The sequence below is a fragment of the Pezoporus flaviventris genome, unplaced genomic scaffold, assembly GCF_033815535.1.
Source record: "Pezoporus flaviventris isolate CSIRO_AGI_PZ_B2104156 unplaced genomic scaffold, CSIRO_AGI_Pfla_v1 ptg000002l, whole genome shotgun sequence".
Classification (NCBI taxonomy): Eukaryota; Metazoa; Chordata; class Aves; order Psittaciformes; family Psittacidae; genus Pezoporus; species Pezoporus flaviventris.
The window spans coordinates 28,695,535-28,713,305 of NW_026892550.1; the positions used below are offsets into that span (position 1 = coordinate 28,695,535).

General features: G+C 37.9%; 1 protein-coding gene across 3 annotated transcripts in view; it reads left to right on the top strand.

Moving 5' to 3' along the window:
- SLC7A2 (solute carrier family 7 member 2) overlaps positions 1–17,771 on the top strand; it is a 47,055-nt gene that overhangs the window by 18,756 nt on the left and 10,528 nt on the right. For 2 of the 3 annotated variants that reach the window (XM_061473689.1, XM_061473707.1), the window contains exons 1-4: positions 6,536–6,689; positions 11,977–12,367; positions 13,640–13,795; positions 17,003–17,168. In XM_061473689.1, coding sequence (XP_061329673.1) covers positions 11,992–12,367; positions 13,640–13,795; positions 17,003–17,168 — 698 coding nt within the window. In that variant the 5' untranslated portion in view covers positions 6,536–6,689; positions 11,977–11,991. Of the gene's footprint in view, positions 1–6,535; positions 6,690–11,976; positions 12,368–13,639; positions 13,796–17,002; positions 17,169–17,771 lie in introns of those variants that run through there. The other variant, XM_061473699.1, reaches the window with a different exon arrangement.

Below are 17,771 nucleotides of genomic sequence, written 5' to 3' on the forward strand. Positions count from 1 at the left end.
ACATATTCAAAAGAACTAAAAAAGTACTATCTTTGTGAATAATATGACATTTAATAATAAATATCTCAGAATCCATTATTTGGATAAGAACCTTGGTAAGTTTGTTTTTTAAAGAAGTTTTGAGATACAAGTACTATAAAATAATGTCAGTTGTATTTACATAGGCTCGGATAATTACTGTGAAATGTTTCCCAGTTACCTACCTAAATTGCCATTAGGAGATATACATGGTCAGTAGTGTGTTACCACACATTTAGCTCAAACATAGACTGTTGTCAGAAATGAAATATTTTTATCTTTTTTTAAAGTTTGCTTCAGTTTGAGATGTTGCGAGTTCCATCAGCCTCATGGAAAAGCAGAATAAGATGTTATCCAATAACTTACATCTAAAAAAAATGCACAGTGTCCTAATTTGTTTTCTGGTAGATCTTTCTCCTCATTCTTACTGAAAAACCATTTGTAACTTCATGCATTGCAAGAAATGCACTCACGCCTTGACTAGCCTGTGGTCCCTTCCTCCTGCTCCTTCTCAAGCTGCTATGTGGAGCCATTTCTTATGCCCCTTTCCCTGGTCTCTGGGGATCTGTGAGGCCACTTCTTATCAGTATTGGCAAGAAATGGCATTGAACCTTATTTTCTATTATAGATCAAGTGTTAGTTTCAACTTTGATTTTCTTGGCTTTTCTTTGTATACACTACAAATGTTCACATCTGAATTTCCTGTCTATATTTATCCTGTGGCCCAAATCCACACCTTTCGAGGTGTGGATTTGGGCCAAAAGAAGTATATGTGGATTTTTTTTTTTTTATCGAGAGTATGGCTTTAAATAGTTACTTTCCGTCTCCAAGGCTTTTCCAAAAGTCTGATTTTAGACTTGGGGACAGCACTGTGAGTCATCACTACAAACATTTCCTCTAGACCTTTGGGAATATTTAGAATTCAACAAATGATAGCTAGTAGCTGCTTGGGACATGCTTGATAGTAGGTTAAATGACTCATTCCTGGGTCAAAATAGTGAGTAGGAATTTGTACTAATATAGCCCTTCTTCTTATGAAATGAAGGTCTGTGGGTTTATTCTTAATGCCTGTATGAGGCTAATATGATTATTTTTAATAGGATGTATTACATTTCTGTTACAGAAGGTCAGGATTTGAGGTATTTTTCTTTCTAAATACAAAGTGAAAGAGAATTATTACAGAAATTTTGAAAGAATTAATAAGTATTTTTATTTTAATCTGTACAACATTCTGTAAGAATTAGTTTCAGTAATCCTTTTAAACTATGAGAAGCAATCTAAAATATGTTTATATTTTAATCAATATTAAGCGCTTTAAAAAGTGTTAAATTGTAATTTATTTTCTTCAGAAATGATCGTGTTGTAACTTTACAGACATAGCCTATATTACTGTTAAGCTTTATAAAGATTCTCTCTCTTACGTTTTTATGGTCATCTTATGTTAGCACAGAGATTGCATTAATTTTTTTTGTGGTAACCTGATTTTTATTCTCAGGACCACAAAAATGCTAATTACTTTATTTATCTTGACATATAAAAGATTCTTGCTGGCACTTGATGAATCCTTTTATGAATACTAGTACATCTTCCTAAATCCTATCAGAGCTGCACGAACTATACAAACCACATTGCTGTTTTTTTCTCTTGCATGTCAAAAGTTGTGTTTGTTACAGTTGGCTGCAAAGTCCTGACTTCCAAGGCAAAGCAGCACATGCTGTACAGAGCACTGTTGATGAATTGCAATGGTTCACTAAGGCCCCAGTTCTGCAAGCACTTTTGTTCATATTTAACTTCTTTGTGGTATGAGTAGTTATATGGGCAAGCAATTATATGCTTTTGTTAAGCGTAAGTTTTACATAACCAGTTAGCACCTCTGGTTATGTAAAACTCCACAGCTTTTTGGCCCATAGCTGTGAGGCTGTATCTGTGAGACAATTCAGAGTCAACAGCAAGTCAGAGGACTGTTGGATGAGGCACTTGAGATTATTCCAAGTGTGACATAGTTGCTAAGGAGCAGAAAAGAAGCCAGAACCTAACTATAAAGTAATGTTGTTGGTGAAAACACAGTTGGATTTGTAACAGGAAACAAACTGAGAGCCAAAGTGGACTACACAAAATGGATGTATTGCAGCTGTTTTCTGGAGAGGAACAAGAATTTCCTCCAAGAGAAGCTGGGTATGATATTGCAAGTCACTGCCTCGAGACAATGCTTTCTGTGCTCAGCCTTGAGACAAAGTGTCTTGGGTCCAGTGTCCCTTGCTGGTACCCGAGAGCCTGTACCTTCGTGAACACTTCTGTAACATTTCTGTGTCACACACCAAATACACCTTTTGGCTCAGTCTACAAAAACTGGGTGCCAGCATGGTCATCTTGTAGCTTTGTGAATGCACGGTTGAAAACACACACAAAGTATGTCTGGGTGTCCATAGGACCTCTGAACCAAACAGTACATAGTGAGGACATTCTGATCTATCCCACAGTGCTCTAGATCTAGGTAGGACAGACTCAAACTATTTTACTTCATCACCTGGCCAGGAGTCAAGACAGTTGAAGGTTGGAATGCCTTTAGCAGTGTAGCTGCCATGTGCTCTTGTTCCCAGGATTAAGTTTTAGAAAGTCAAATGAACCAAAGAAGCACAGCTCCTGTCCATCTTTGTCACTTGTGGGTGACTTTCCAGCCCCAAGTATGTCAGTAGAGTTTCTACTGTTAATTTAAGGATTGAGGATGAAATTTTGAACTGATTTATACAGCCCATGAAAGATTTGATCTTCTAGTGTCCATAACAAATCTGTACCACAGCAAAGTCAAGAATAAAAATTAGGAGAGGCAGAAAGCAAAGAGGGCTCCAGCTAATACCTAATCTGATTTACTATAATCTTTTTACTGAAAATGCCAGAAACAAGAAGAACCACTTCTGAAGAGGCAGTGCCAGAGGAGTCAGTGCCTCAGAGTTGGAAATAGTACCAAAGAAAGTTTGGAGATGTACTGAAGTGAATTTTTGCAAACTCTAGAAACCTTATGGTACATTCATTGGATTGCTTTATCCTGTATATTACACAAAGTAGTTAAATACAGAACTAGAGAAATAACTTGCATGGGTACTTTTCTGTTCTGTTTGGGGAGTAAATTCATGTAATATGCAGTGATGGTGCTCTGCTGTGAAATAATAAGAGTGGTGGTTTCTTTTTTTCTTAATTGTACAGTGAATAAATTGAAAGAGTGCTAGAGATTGCAATAGGTAGTGGGAAAAGATCTGGGGGGAAAAAGGTAATGCCCCTAACATACTTATTGTGGAAAAGTGTGAACAATCATTGTGTTCTCATTGTGTATAGTTGGGAGAGTAAGGCTTAGTCCATTCTGTCATTACTATCTAATTCTTCCTGTTTCCTAATTCAGAGTTCTTATTTTTTAATCAAATCCAGATCCCAATGGTATAATTTTGCTTCAGTCTGACCAGGTTTGTGTATTTAATACCAAGAACTGTTTGTCTTGCTCTGAATATGACAACGTGTCCTGGATAGCTCTCTGTTAGTTCTGCACACTGCAGGTTTAAATGTGTATTCATACAAATGCAAACAATGCAAATACAATGCCCATAAAACATATTTATTTTAGGTGTCTTATAGATCCTATAGGAAGAACTATAATTACAGTGAATATGTTTATAGGAATGCAAATTAGAAATTAAACTATTTTCTTAAGCTTGTTATACCTTCTCAGAAATACAGAATTCCAATTCCCCTATATATATTTGGGCCCTGTCCCTACCACATCTGTACAGTCTGCATAGTCTTCATTTCTATGTCCACATTTAGAAAGTAGCTGACAGTAGCTGTTAAGGTTTGCTTTTTCGCTTTGGGGGTGTTTGTTTATTTTGCTTTTTTGGGGGGCTGGTTGAGTTTGTGGGTTTGTGGGGTTTTGTGGTTTTGTTTTTTTGGTTGGTTGGGTTTTTATTATTTACGCATGGTGATACCCCAGACAGTGTTTCCAGCACATCATCATTAACCTGGCAGGACTCTACCAGAAAGTGATTGAAGCCAGGCTAGCCTCACACTCAGCTTTTCTGTGGGAGTATCTTGTCCTGGTACCATGGGGAAGGTATGTCTGAGAATGGCAAACTTCTAAAAGTTAAGTAGAAACGGAGTCTCTGTATTCAGCAGATTATGAAGCAATCACAGCTTCTACTTTTTAAGTGAAAGGGATGTTTTCTATGACTAAGCAATAAATCACTTAATTTATGTATTAACAACAATTCCTAGTGGATCTATGTGGTTAGAAATGATTCAGAACTGGTCTTGAGGGTGTTAACTAAAATCCACACAAGTAATTCTCAAGTCATACATGGACTTGCTAGAGAGTGGTGGTTTGGGATAAAAAATGCCTACATTATTATCATGGTTGAGAATGATGCTCCATGTTTGCATTTAACAATTGCTTTCCATAAGGAAACATTCTTACTGCCATAGGAGTGAAAGAAGTAGTAAATGTATTCTAAAGTGTATACTTTTTTTAGTCAGCCAATACTAGAACCATTTCGGTACTTGGTAGAGGTCTTATCTTTATCTCAAATGTCATGTTCAGCCTCTTTAGATCAAATAAAAGCTGGAGCTTATCTTCTCTGTAAATTGAAGCTCAGTTATATGGGTATAACCTTCTGTTATTCTGAGCAGCTTTTTTGGACTTGGTACTTAGAAAAACAACTTCTAATGACAAGCAGTGCATCTGAAGCTGTTATTAGGTCTCTGTACATAAAAAGATGAGTTTCCACACTTAGGAAGATCAGGGAGTTTACTAGACAAGGTTTAGTCCAGCATCCTGCCATGTTTGTGGCTCAGAGCTGCTACAAACGGAGTTCAGACCCTTACATCTTCAGGAATGATGGGAATGAATTCGGTGTGTAGCTGGAACTGACCTTTCAGTTTCACTTCTTCCAAAGGAAAAAGGAAAAACTAACATTTTGAAAAGCAGAGCACTGAAACAAACCAAAATGTAAAACACTAGTATAGATGCAGGCACCTTCTGTGTTCTCTCCATCGCTTCTTCCTACCATAAGAGGTAGAGATTCCTGATGGAAGAGGAGATGTTCTTCTGAGGTTTACCATTGCTCCTGAGTTTTCATTTGTGTCCTGTCTTTTTATCCCCACCATCATTCCTTCTTCACTTCCTTTTCACTTGTGTGGCAAATTAGCTCTGCAGGTTTCTGTGCTAAGCAGCCCAAGCACCAATGGAGTGACTGGTGGAATTCACTGCTGCTGAGAGGAGGGGAAGAATGAGTATTGTTACCTGAGAGTCAACAAACATGACCTTTCCTCTTCACACCTTTTTGCACTTTAAGGAAAGAATAGCCTTGGATAATGTAAGAAATGACATTCGGACTAGAGGTGGTGAATTATAACCCACCCACATGGAGAATGCTCTTCTTGGAGCCATCTCTCTTTGAATCTGGAATCGCTGAAGAAAGGTTGTGTAGTTTGCCCTTGCATATGGCCACAGGAAGCAGGACTTTTCATGAAAGAAGAGTAGTCTTCTGTGCCCCTGGAGCACTGGTAGACTTTACACTCAGGAAAAACTAAAGGCTGAGAGCAAATTGCAGGGGACTGCCACACTAGATGTGTTATTCTCCTTATTTTCTTAGGAAAGACATTTTAATGATTAGAGGCATAGGGCTTTTCTTTGCAAGGCTGTTATTTCCAGTGTTCTCTCAAGAAAGAGACACTGAAGCACAAGTGTTTAAGGGGAAACAATATGCTGTGAATAATGTTGACTGGAAATGCTGCTACATGTTTAGGGTGAGGTTGTCTGTCACTGGAAGTAATAAAAATACAGCTGCATATTATCCATTGGAGTCTGGTTTATTCTGGAAGCTAATTTTTAAGACAGAGGGTTATTTATTGGTTGTGTCACAGGAATATTTGGACTGTTCTAATTTCAGGCTTCAGCATTTTTACATTTCAAGCCATATAAAGGAGAAGAAAATATATGGTGCATCTACCCCAGTTCAACAGAATAGGCTCTGACCAGTTTCTGTAAATATACTATCTTCTGTGTTGTTTCTAACCATAGCAATACTACATATATTATTCTAAAACTTAGCAAAAGCAATTTTCATGCTATGCTATTACATTCAGGTCTCAAAGCACTGCAAAGTATCCTTTGATATGCTTCAAAGCCAGTTTATTTCCTACATAGGCAGTAGGAAGACTTTGCTTTTGAAGTGGGAGACCAAGTTTGACATCCACATTTTTGCTTTTCCCTCAGGATATGTAAAAGGAGTCCCTGGGGGAAGATGTGGTGGGTACCCTCACTACAGTATGAATTTCATGTGCAAGCAGATAAGTGTGTTTAGATGTAGAAAGTGGCATTCCTTTTGGACTTTTTATTGTGAAGACTGTGGATATAATTGATCTGAACAGCAGCAAGACTATCTCCCTCCCTCCCTGCCTGCTTTAGCTGGGCAAATAGCTGCCCAGTTTGCAAACCTTCCAATCACCCTGGCTGCAGAGCCTCCACCCCTCAAGCACCAACAGCTCTCGCACCACCTACAGCCGGCTTTTAAAGCAAATATTTTAATAAAATCACTTTCAGTCATTACTCTTCCTTTTAAGACGGTGAAAATTCAGGATTGGGTAAGAAGAGCAGAAGTTTGCCCAGCAGAAGTTGCTCTGATCAGGTTTGTAATGAAATTCACTGCTTGAATGAAGTAATCTGAAAGCAACATAGTTTATCATAGGAAACTTTGCCTTTAACATGTGCTTTTTGAGTAGCAAGATCTGTGGTATGCAGTATTGTATTTAGCTTACATTACAGCATTTTTGTGTCTCTGACAAAGTGCAAATTACAGTGTTAATATGTAGAAGATACAATTTCTGTTTTTCTTACTAGTCTGATGGGAAGGTGATTCTGCTTTGAATGACAAAACTTTCTTCTCCTGTTTATTAGACTTCTGTTATAGGTGCTGTTTCCAGCTTTAGGGCTTTAAGTATTATTCAAATACACTACTTCAAATGTTCCAAGGCATTAGGAGTTTTGTGAAAGTCTTGGGCACAACATCAACTTTAGGGCAATTGCCATAAAACCATGTATTGTTTGTGCATGTGTATACACACACAAATCATGGACTAGACCTAGTTTTGCTTCATCTCTATATGGATTCTTTTACTTTCATATATTGTTGCACTAGATGTAATCAATGCAATAGTGCAATTTTGAATAAGGCTAAATGTACTTCAGAGGAAAAAAGAATTCTCATAAATTCTACATATGGAAAACAAAATGTAAACTTTAAATTTTTCAGGAAAATGAGGCTGTATAATCTATATGTAACATGCATATATTTATATTTTCCCATTTTTAATGTTACTTACTGAAGTATGGTTTCCCTCATTGGTATGCTGTTTAAATGTTAAACTACTGCACCTAAAATTGATAGTATATTATAGTATATAGTATTAGCTCAACAAAATATAAGTAAACTATCTTGAAATTACTTTTGCTATAGGAATCTTTAAACACATCTCAATAACAGTATTTAAACTTTTAGAGGTTTTGTATTGCTTTATAACAGTTACTTTCCATTTGAGATTTTTATCTTTTTTTTTATTAGAGCTTTTAATGGAAAATTTTGTAGGAAAAATTGAATGGCAACTGCAGTAAAACTTTGGGTTTTCCCACCTGTAGCTTGGGTTTGATATGTACTAACTTAAAACACTTATTACATGTAACTATATTGAAATGTTCTTTTAATGGAAGAGTATGGTAATACATAAGTTACTTTTTGCTCCAATATCCACATATTGTTTGCATTTTGTTTTGGGTAGGGGCTGCTAGGTTATTTTTACATAGAAAAGACTTTGCAAAAATGGTAGATTTTACCTGACTGTGAAACAGTCAAAGGAGTTTTAAAGATGACTATAAACTTTGCAGAGGGAGACTTTGTCCTTTGGGTTGTGTTTGTATTTAGAAAGTTTTTTTGACACCAAACTTTTTCTGTTAGAAGATAGCTAACAATAGATGACCATTAAATGTTCCTGATCATTCAGCTGAATGGAAGAGTTGGTATGAACTATAAGGCTGGACTCATCTTCTTGGATTAGCTTTCAAATGAGTGGTGGTCAACCAGTAAATTATGTGGTTCACAACTGGCCAGGAAAGACTGAAATAAAGAAGGGTCTGTCAGCAGCTACTGTAGAAAAAAAACAAGAGAATAAAGAACAAAGGGGATTGGAGAAGTATCTGTGCTTACTAAGGTACTCTGACAAATATTCTGAATGTCCATTAGACATGAGGAAGCTTTTGGAATTCCCTCCCCCCATGTTAGATAGATCTGTTCAGTTCCTTTCGTGTCTGTCCTGCCTCTTTGTTGCATGCAGTTGAAGGGATAAAAGTGCAAACCACAATGTGGATGACATTGCAATTCTTTCTAGGAATGGGTTCAAGGAAGGAGGAGGCTGAACACTGGTCAAGTCTAGGGCAGTTGAACTGGGCCTGAACTTTTTCAGAGGACTGTTGGACATATTCAATGTTATAGAACAATCTCTAGCTAAAGAAAAACTTAGTCCAGAAGAGGCTTCAGAAGTGCAGTGACCCAGCACATGCAGAGCTAGAGAGCTGCCCACTCAGTTGTACCCAGCAAAAGGAACGTGCGAAGGTCAGTCACAAATGGACTTCACAGGTGTTTGTGAGCAATGTCTCTGTAAAGTAGACTTCACTGAAGGGGAGCCTAACACAGGTTTGAATGCATGGGAGAAGCAACCAGTTGGGTCTGCTATTCAGCTTAATTAGAAATAACTCACACTGCTAGTGAGTGCAAGGGCATTTTACTTTTTGGTTTCTTATCACCAGTTTCCTATGCTTGAACTCTGTATAAGCTGAGGATTCAATCTTGGCTCTGCTTAAACCGCATGAACAACTCAGGCCACCCTGACCAATTGTGCTTTTAGGTTCCATGCCTAACACTGTTGTTCAAATGCAGGCAGGTATCCAAGTCTGCTCCAAGAAATGTAGGATGGGTGTCTCAGAGATGCCTCAGAAACACTGTGAGCTCTGTCAGGAGCAGAGGATTATGAGAGCTTATTTTCTCCTTGATTGGTTACCCAGTATATTACCAAAACCCCATTTCCCAAGCTGTCTAGTGTGCCTTTCCTGGAAGGCTCAGAAAAGAGCCAGTGCTCATCTGCTGTGCAGGATGTTCACCAAGGGTCCAGGCTGTGCTGGTGGAGTTCAGGGCAGCAGAGGTGAAGTGGAAGGAGAGGCCACAACAGTCTGCTAGGATGAAGCAGGCTTAGACTGCAGCAGCAAAAGGAGGAAGTAAAAAGGTGTAATTAGGAAAACAACTGAGACAAAGTAGGAGAGACCACTTTTTTTCTGTGTTCACTTACCCTGCTTCATACTCCTCTCTGTCTTAAAGTTCAACAAACAAGGAAACCATGAGATCTGGCCAACCATGCCAAGGCAGGAATAAGACCCTTTTTAAACTGTGTGGTTGCAGTCTGTGTAAACTTATCTAGGGCAATGCTGCCACCAAAAGTCACACCCAGCTGTTACCTTCTTTGCTTCAGTAAGTTACTGTTTGAGCATGGAAAGTGCTCAACCACAGTGTTATGATAACCTGTACCTGTGAGTCAGCACATGTCAGCACTGAGCCAGACCCCAGGCTGCTCTCTTGCAATAATGGGTAATGCAATAAAGGGTCTATCTTACAAGGGTCATCTCAGAAAAAGGTTACGCTTGTCAGTGATATCTGAAGACACTTTGTCACTGGTAACCTATGTCATTTGGTCTTGTGTGGGGACCAAATATCCTCATAAGCTCATCAGTTCCCACTGCTGCACCTTCTTATCAAGACCCTTCAGTGACATGGTCTAGTGTGAGGCATCCATGCCCATGGCAAGGTGGTTGGAACTAGATGATCTCAAGGTCCTTTCCGACCTGAACTATTCTATGATTCTATGAAGTGAACAGTACCAGCATCTTGGGATGTCTCAGACAAATTGGAAAGGGGGCCACATTTGAGATATATAACGGTGAACTTGGCATTCAGCAGTAGCAAAAACCCGCCATGTTTCTGCAAGATTGAAATTGTAAGGGCATAGAGTCCACAAGAGTGTTGCTACCTGTTGCTATAGGCTACAGCCTCATGAGTATATCAATATAACATCCTAAGTGACTGCTACAGCTTCAGAAGTGTCATTATGGAGAAAAACATAGTGGCCTTGGCAATACTTGTCAAGCTGTACACCCTATGGTAGATGAACCTGGCTTTGAGGGAGTGGAGCACCTCAGCCTCAGGCCCAAGGAAAGGCTGCACTTACTGAAGATTTCAGGAGCTACAGCAAGGGATTTTGCCTGAGCAGTTAAGTACTGAGTCCCCTCAGAAGAGGCTGTGGATCTCTTCTGTTTACCACATGCACATCATCTTAATTCTGAAGCTGGTGTGTGAACTCTCCTTAGCAGATGAAGTCTACATACCATGGGCAGATACTTATCCCTGGGAGGTTGATGGGCTGAAAGGAGTCTAATTGGAGCAGTACTTTGGAAACCTCCCTCTTGCCTCCAAACGCTGTCCTGGGACCTATTACAGGAATAGGGAGGAAATGGTCCCTCACAGAGATATCTCTCCCTTTCTTTTTCATACCCAAGAGGATTTTTTTTTCAAGCTATCTAGTATTAGGGTGGCAGTTCTCTTGCTTCTGACTCTCTCCTAGATCAAACACAGTTAAGTGAGCTATCCATCTTAATGCAAAGCCATTGCTGTTAGTGGATTGAACTATAGTGAGTAAAAATGCCCTTTACTGATCTAGGAGACTGATAAGGATGGGGGAGGAATCTAACACCAGAATATTCTGCCTAAATGAAAAAGATTCTCAGACCCCTGGAGGGTTCCCCTTAACAAATCATGAGTATAGATATTTATGATATGAGCTGCAAAAACAAACATCAGTTTGGGGAGATGGCAGGTGGTATCTCTTAATTCTTACCAAACTCTTAAGTCATTAAAAAAACAATCCAAACAAATATATAAAGAAAAACAGAACTTGTACATTAATGTTACCTGTTTGAGATTTTATAGTCTATGGGATGTCAGTGTCCTGCCTCCCAGGCAAATGCTTTGGACCCTCAGCTACCATTTTTTTTTGAGTTGGGAAGCAAGCTGTTCCTAGCAGGCACCTGTATCACAGGCCAGAGAGGTGCTGCTCACCTACTGGCCTCCAGGACCTAGCTGGTCACAAAACCTGACCTTGTGTACAAGAGCCGATCACACCCCACACTGTGATGTGCACTCAGAATACTGAGGAACTGCAGCTGGCATGCTATGAGCAGGTTTTGTTAGATGAGAGTTGCACAAGATTTCTTGTAAAGATAATTAGTTCTGGGAAACTTCATTGGTGTGGGAGGGAGTAGAAACACTATTTTAATCTGCTTTTAAGCACTTTTTACTGATGCAAATTCTAGAGGCAAAAGCCATGTATTTTAAGGTAAAAGGAGATTGCATTGGCTCTCTCAGAATGCTGTGTTTTAAAGCTTTTGCTGCTTATAGCCTTAGCGTTGGAGTTTTAGGTCTTAAAAATCCTTATTTATGTTGCTGTTGATCCTTATCTTAAAAGTCCTTATGACATGAGATCATAGAAGTGTATTCCGGTTCTGTTTTAGAAATGGTTAAGAAGTTACCATTAGCAAATAAATAGAAACAATTACTTCTTTTAAAAGCAGTGTAGTGAACCTAAAGATAATGGATATCTTTCCCTAGGGGAATAAGTGTTAAATATAAAATTAGAAATACTGAATCCCAAATTTGTTTCCCGGGAGAAAAGCATATGCCAGCTTATTTAATGTCACAGAAGAGTATAAATATATAAATTAGTATGTGTGATTAACGCTCTTTATGCAAATATATTTTTTCATTGTTTTTCACTGGTGTTTACCTTTTTATGTACTGTAATGATTTTGTTTTATTTCAGAGCTCTACATTCACCATGTTGCCCTGTGGACCAGCTTTGTCCTTTGTTCGGTGTCTTTTGCGGAAGAAGAATGTCAGTGGTGAAAGTCTCGAGGACTCCAAGTTGTGCCGATGTTTATCAACAATGGACCTTTTAGCCCTGGGAGTAGGAAGTACCCTTGGTGCTGGTGTTTATGTCCTTACTGGAGAAGTAGCCAAATCTGAATCTGGACCTAGCATCGTTGTTTCTTTTCTTGTTGCTGCACTAGCATCTGTGATGGCAGGTCTCTGCTATGCTGAGTTTGGTGCTCGTGTTCCCAAGACTGGCTCTGCATATTTATATACTTACGTAACTGTCGGGGAACTGTGGGCTTTTATCACTGGTTGGAATCTCATTTTATCCTATGTTATAGGTAAGCTTAAGAACAAACACAGGTCTGAAGGGCTTCTGAGATGGCAGATGTAAGATGCAGTTTTGGGTCTGTCTTTCTTTTCTGTCTTCATACTTAGCTATTCTTGCTTTTAACTCCTGCCGAGATGAAATGACCAAAGTAATTTGATTAGGCTATGTCCTCCTGTGCATCATCATTGCAGACAGGCTTTTTGCAAGATGCTTTTGTAAACAATGAATCTTCAGCAGAATGAACTCCATACCTTTTATAAAAATCATGTCTGTTCAGTGGTGATGCACAAGAATAAACAGGATTTCATTGCTGTCTTTGTTCAGCAACAATGATTTCAGTAAAACCAATAAGCTTTTTTTTTTTCCCCTGAATATACACAGTAAGGATGTTTACAGTGATCCCATCACTATAGTATCTCACTTCAAGAACGCCATGATGTTTAAGTACTAACTTGTTACTATAGCCTCATGCTAATTAAATAGTGTCCTATCAGGTAATCTTGTAAAATACAGTAGACCAAATCTGAATAAAATCAATGCTTATATGGCAGGTATTCAGATAACATTTGATATTTCAGTGCTTTAGCAGAGATGACATTTTTTGATTTAAAAACATTTTCTTCCAGATGTACGTGTTCCAAGCATCCATTACATTGCGTATAAGCACACCTAGCTGTATATGTATATCTAACTATAGGACTGTTGCCCAGATCACTCCATAATCAGTATGCCTGAGTATTGTGTTAAAGTGCAGATCATGATAGTGGAGTTGTAAAAATAAGGCTCTATTTAGCTGTGGCCACATGCACTCTTTACCATAGGAGAGTATAAATCTTAAATGCTAACTAGCAATATGCATCTTGGTAGTGACTTTTTTGCTTTATTTCCAGGGGGGACAAACTTTCTTTCTTTCTTAAAGTTCTTTCTTAAACTGCTTTCTTACATTACTTTATATTGTTTAACATACGCCATATTGTAAATTGAGAAATAAGTGTCTTCCAGAATGACATCAGACATAAATGATACAGAAGTAATTTCTGCAATATTTTGGGAATAAATAAGGTGCAAATTTATATATTTTAGTTATAGGATAATATGTTCTAATTTAACTATGTAGAAAAATTCTAAAATGTTAAAACTCAGCAAAATAAAATTATCGTTTTAACACAAGCTCTGCTTTTTTAAATGCAAGTAGCAACATGCTTAGTTTTCTTTCTTTTTCAGTAGAAGTAACTGTATGCCACTGTATGCAAAATCCTAAACATGCATGTATTTTGTGAAGGTACATCAAGTGTAGCAAGAGCCTGGAGTAGCACCTTTGATGAACTTCTTGGAAAGCAGATTAGTCATATCTTCAGAACCTACTTCAAAATGAATTACTCTGGGCTAGCAGAGTATCCTGACTTCTTTGCTGTATTCCTTGTATTACTTTTAGCAGGTAAGACAATATGGCTTCATTTATGGTGGTTGTGATGTCTTACAGACAAAAATGCTAAGTTGTAGTTTGTGTTTTACCAGAAATACCTTAATAATGTTTAAGAAGTTCAGATGCACATTTGTTTATGGACCCAATGACTCTGGGAATTAAATGTAGATAATCAAATTCTATGTGCACCCTCTTGTTGAAGTTGGGACATGAAATAATCACTTGTCAGTATTACACAGTTCTGTGTGGGCTTTACGGCTTTATCACTGGTAAAAGCTTTCAGAGGGATGTTGAGGTTAAGCTCTGTAGTTCGATGACGTTATGTGCTCTCCTTAAATAACAGATTGTGCATGTAATGTATACTTGTAAGTTTTTTTGTTTTTTTTTTCCCTAAATTGATAACTTATTAAGTATAAAAATAACTTTCTCCTTTCTAAGTCTTCAAAAGAGTTGTTTAGCCTAGAACTTATTTGGGCTAAAGGGCACCCCAAGGTACTAGTATGGCCCAACAGACCACTCTGAAACCTGACAAAATATTTTAGGTCTAGTTCACTCAGTTCTGTTTCTTTTTTATCTTTACTCTTGTATTATGTGTTTAAATCACAAAAATTAACATCAAGTATATAACTATGTGCTTTTTGAGGCATCAGAAAGCTCAAATATCTTCTGCATGTTTGCATTTAACAATTGCTTTCCATAAGGAAACGTTCTTACTACCATATGAGTGACAGAAGTAGTGTGTTCTAAAGTGTATAGTTTTTTAGTCAGCCAATACTAGAAGCATTTCAGTACTTGGTAGAGGTCTTATCTTTATCTCAAATATTTGTCATGTTCAGTCTCTTTAGATCAAACAAAAGCTGGAGCTTATCTTCTCTGTAAATTGAAGCTCAGTTATATGGGTATAACCTTCTGTTATTCTGAGCAGCTTTTTTGGACTTGGTACTTAGAAAAACATTTCTGCTCAACTTCTAATGACAAGCAGTGCATCTGAAGCTGTTATTAGGTCTCTGTACATAAAAAGATGAGTTTCCACACTTAGGAAGATCAGGGAGTTTACTAGACAAGGTTTAGTCCAGCATCCTGCCATGTTTGTGGCTCAGAGCTGCCACAAACGGAGTTCAGACCCTTACATCTTCAGGAATGATGGGAATGAATTCAGTGTGTAGCTGGAACTGACCTTTCAGTTTCACTTCTTCCAAAGGAAAAAGGAAACACTAACATTTTGAAAAGCAGAGCACTGAAACAAACCAAAATGTAAAACACTAGTATAGATGCAGGCACCTTCTGTGTTCTCTCCATCGCTTCTTCCTACCATAAGAGGTAGAGATTCCTGATGGAAGAGGAGATGTTCTTCTGAGGTTTACCATTGCTCCTGAGTTTTCATTTGTGTCCTGTCTTTTTATCCCCACCATCATTCCTTCTTCACTTCCTTTTCACTTGTATGACAAATTAGCTCTGCAGGTTTCTGTGCTAAGCAGCCCAAGCACCAATGGAGGGACTGGTGGAATTCACTGCTGCTGAGTGGAGGGGCAGTGGGATATGGCTCAAGGCTGATCATGATACAGTGCTTGGATTCTGAGCTGTGCAAAGCTGAGTCATAGCAGCAGCCGATGATGATTTACAGAAAATGTTATGTGCTAAACACAAGAAATCTGGTTTGGGGATTTTTTTTTCCTAGAGAAAGGACTTCAAAAATGTGCATGCTATGTTTCCTACTGCGTTAGACTGATTGAGACAATACCTTCTTGGGAAAAACTGAGCTAAAGAAAGCATACGTCTATTTCCAATAGTAATGCCATTGGTGAAGAAAACTTAAACAGCTCGTATGATAAAGTCTGTGTTATGATAAGATAGAAAATGTCTCATTAGCAGTCAGAAATTTTCTAGACATTATCTTGAGAGGCTTAAAAGTTTTAGACTTAATCTCTAAATAATGAGGGAAAGCATGTACGGGATACTAGTGGAGACACTTAGACTGCAAAGAAACTGGAGGTTTTTCCACTGTATTTTTTTCCTTATCTGCTCACTGCCTGCTCTTCCATTACACTGTTAGTACAATAACAGTTGTTACAAGCCTAATGACACAGTAGAATCCTGATGGAATAACTTTCAGATTATTTAAATGCACTACTCTGCAACCTAAGGCATATGTATTTCGAATCAGACTGTTTTCTAGAATGTGTTTATAAACAAGAGGCATGCATTTCTTTTAAAGGCTTTATTAATGACTATGAGGACTTATTCTGTGATGCATACGCCCTGAAAATCTTTGAACAGATTACATCATTAATTTAATAATTTTCCTTATTTTATTAATGTAATGAGTATGGAATAAATAGATTCTACCAATCTGTTTTTACTAAGAATAGAATTTTTGTACTTATTTTTGCTCCATTCCATAAAATAGAGATGAATGGGAATCTCAGAAAAGCTGTAAGTAACAATTGTTCAAGATAGTTTTAAGTACTGTTCTGATTTCAGCTGCAGTAATTTTCTTCCTAGTAGTAGGTGCAATTATGTGTTTTGTCTTTAGTCTGAGAACAACGCTGATAACACACCGATGTTTTAGTTGTTGCTAAGCAGCACTTACCCTGATAAAGGACTTTTCAAGTCTCTCATGATTTGCCAGTGAGGAGGAGCATGGGAAGCTGGGAGGAAGCAGAGACAGGACACCTGACCCAAACTAGCCAAAGGGATATTCCATACCCATGTCATGCCCAGTCCAGTATATAAACTGGGGGGAGTCACACAGAAGGGACCAATTGCTGCTCGGGTTGGGCTGGGTATCAGCAGGTGAGGAATAATATTGTGCATCACTTTTATTTACTGGTTTTTATTCATCTTCCTTTTTCCTGTTACTGTGTTTTACTTCAGTTAAACTGTTCTTATCTCAACCCATGGGTTTTACCTTTTCCTGATTTTCCTCCCCATCCCACTGGACAGGGGGTGAGTGAGCAGCTGTGTGGTACTTAGTTGCCCACTGAGGTTAAACCATGAGAAATATTTAATACAATTAAAGAAGCTTTGTGTTTTGTGGTTTCCAATACACTTGCCTATTGCACTGCTGTCAGAGTAGTAATTTGTGCTACTGCTTTTTAAAAGTATTGAATTTAATGATGCTTAGTATTAAATACGGTAATTACATGCCTATCTTCTTTAAAATGATATTTTATTAGTCTAAGGGACCATTCACATCTATAAAATATTTTTATTTTATAGGTCTTTTATCTTTTGGAGTAAAAGAGTCTGCATGGGTGAATAAAATTTTCACTGCTATTAACATCTTGGTCCTACTCTTCGTTATGATTTCTGGTTTTGTGAAAGGAGATGCTGACAACTGGAAAATAAGTGAAGAATATCTCATAAACCTTACTGCAATAACAAAGTAATATTTTTTAAAATCAATTTACTTGCTCATATGCCAAGGAATTTTCTATTATACTTGCTTTAGTATCATAGAATAATTAGGGTTGGAAAGGACCTTAAGATCATCTAGTTCTAACCCCCCCTGCCATGGGCAGGGACACCTCACACTAAACCATGTCACCCAAGGCTCTGTCCACCCTGGCCTTGAACACTGCCAGGAATGGAGCATTCACAGCTTCCTTGGGCAACAAGGAATAGTGATATTGCAGGTAATATATCAACTAATATGTCTTGGGGAATGATAAAACTTTTTATTCCTTTAAAAATATTTTTTCTATTTTCTTGTTTGTAGTTTCCTTTAAAAATCATCTTACTTCAATACTGGTATCTATAGCTATTTGAGAGGTTACTGCCTTCTCGGCCTTAGAGCATGTAATAACTGTAGTACGTGATTATGACAAGAATTGTGTACACCATTAGTGTTTTAATATATTTTTCCACAAACTGTGAAGTGAGTAAGATGATAGTTACTTGAATCAGGTACTCTTCCATTTACTGTCATTTTTGTCTTACAAACCTTGACAACAAAATGTCTTCTTGTGACATTTTGTAAAGTAGAACT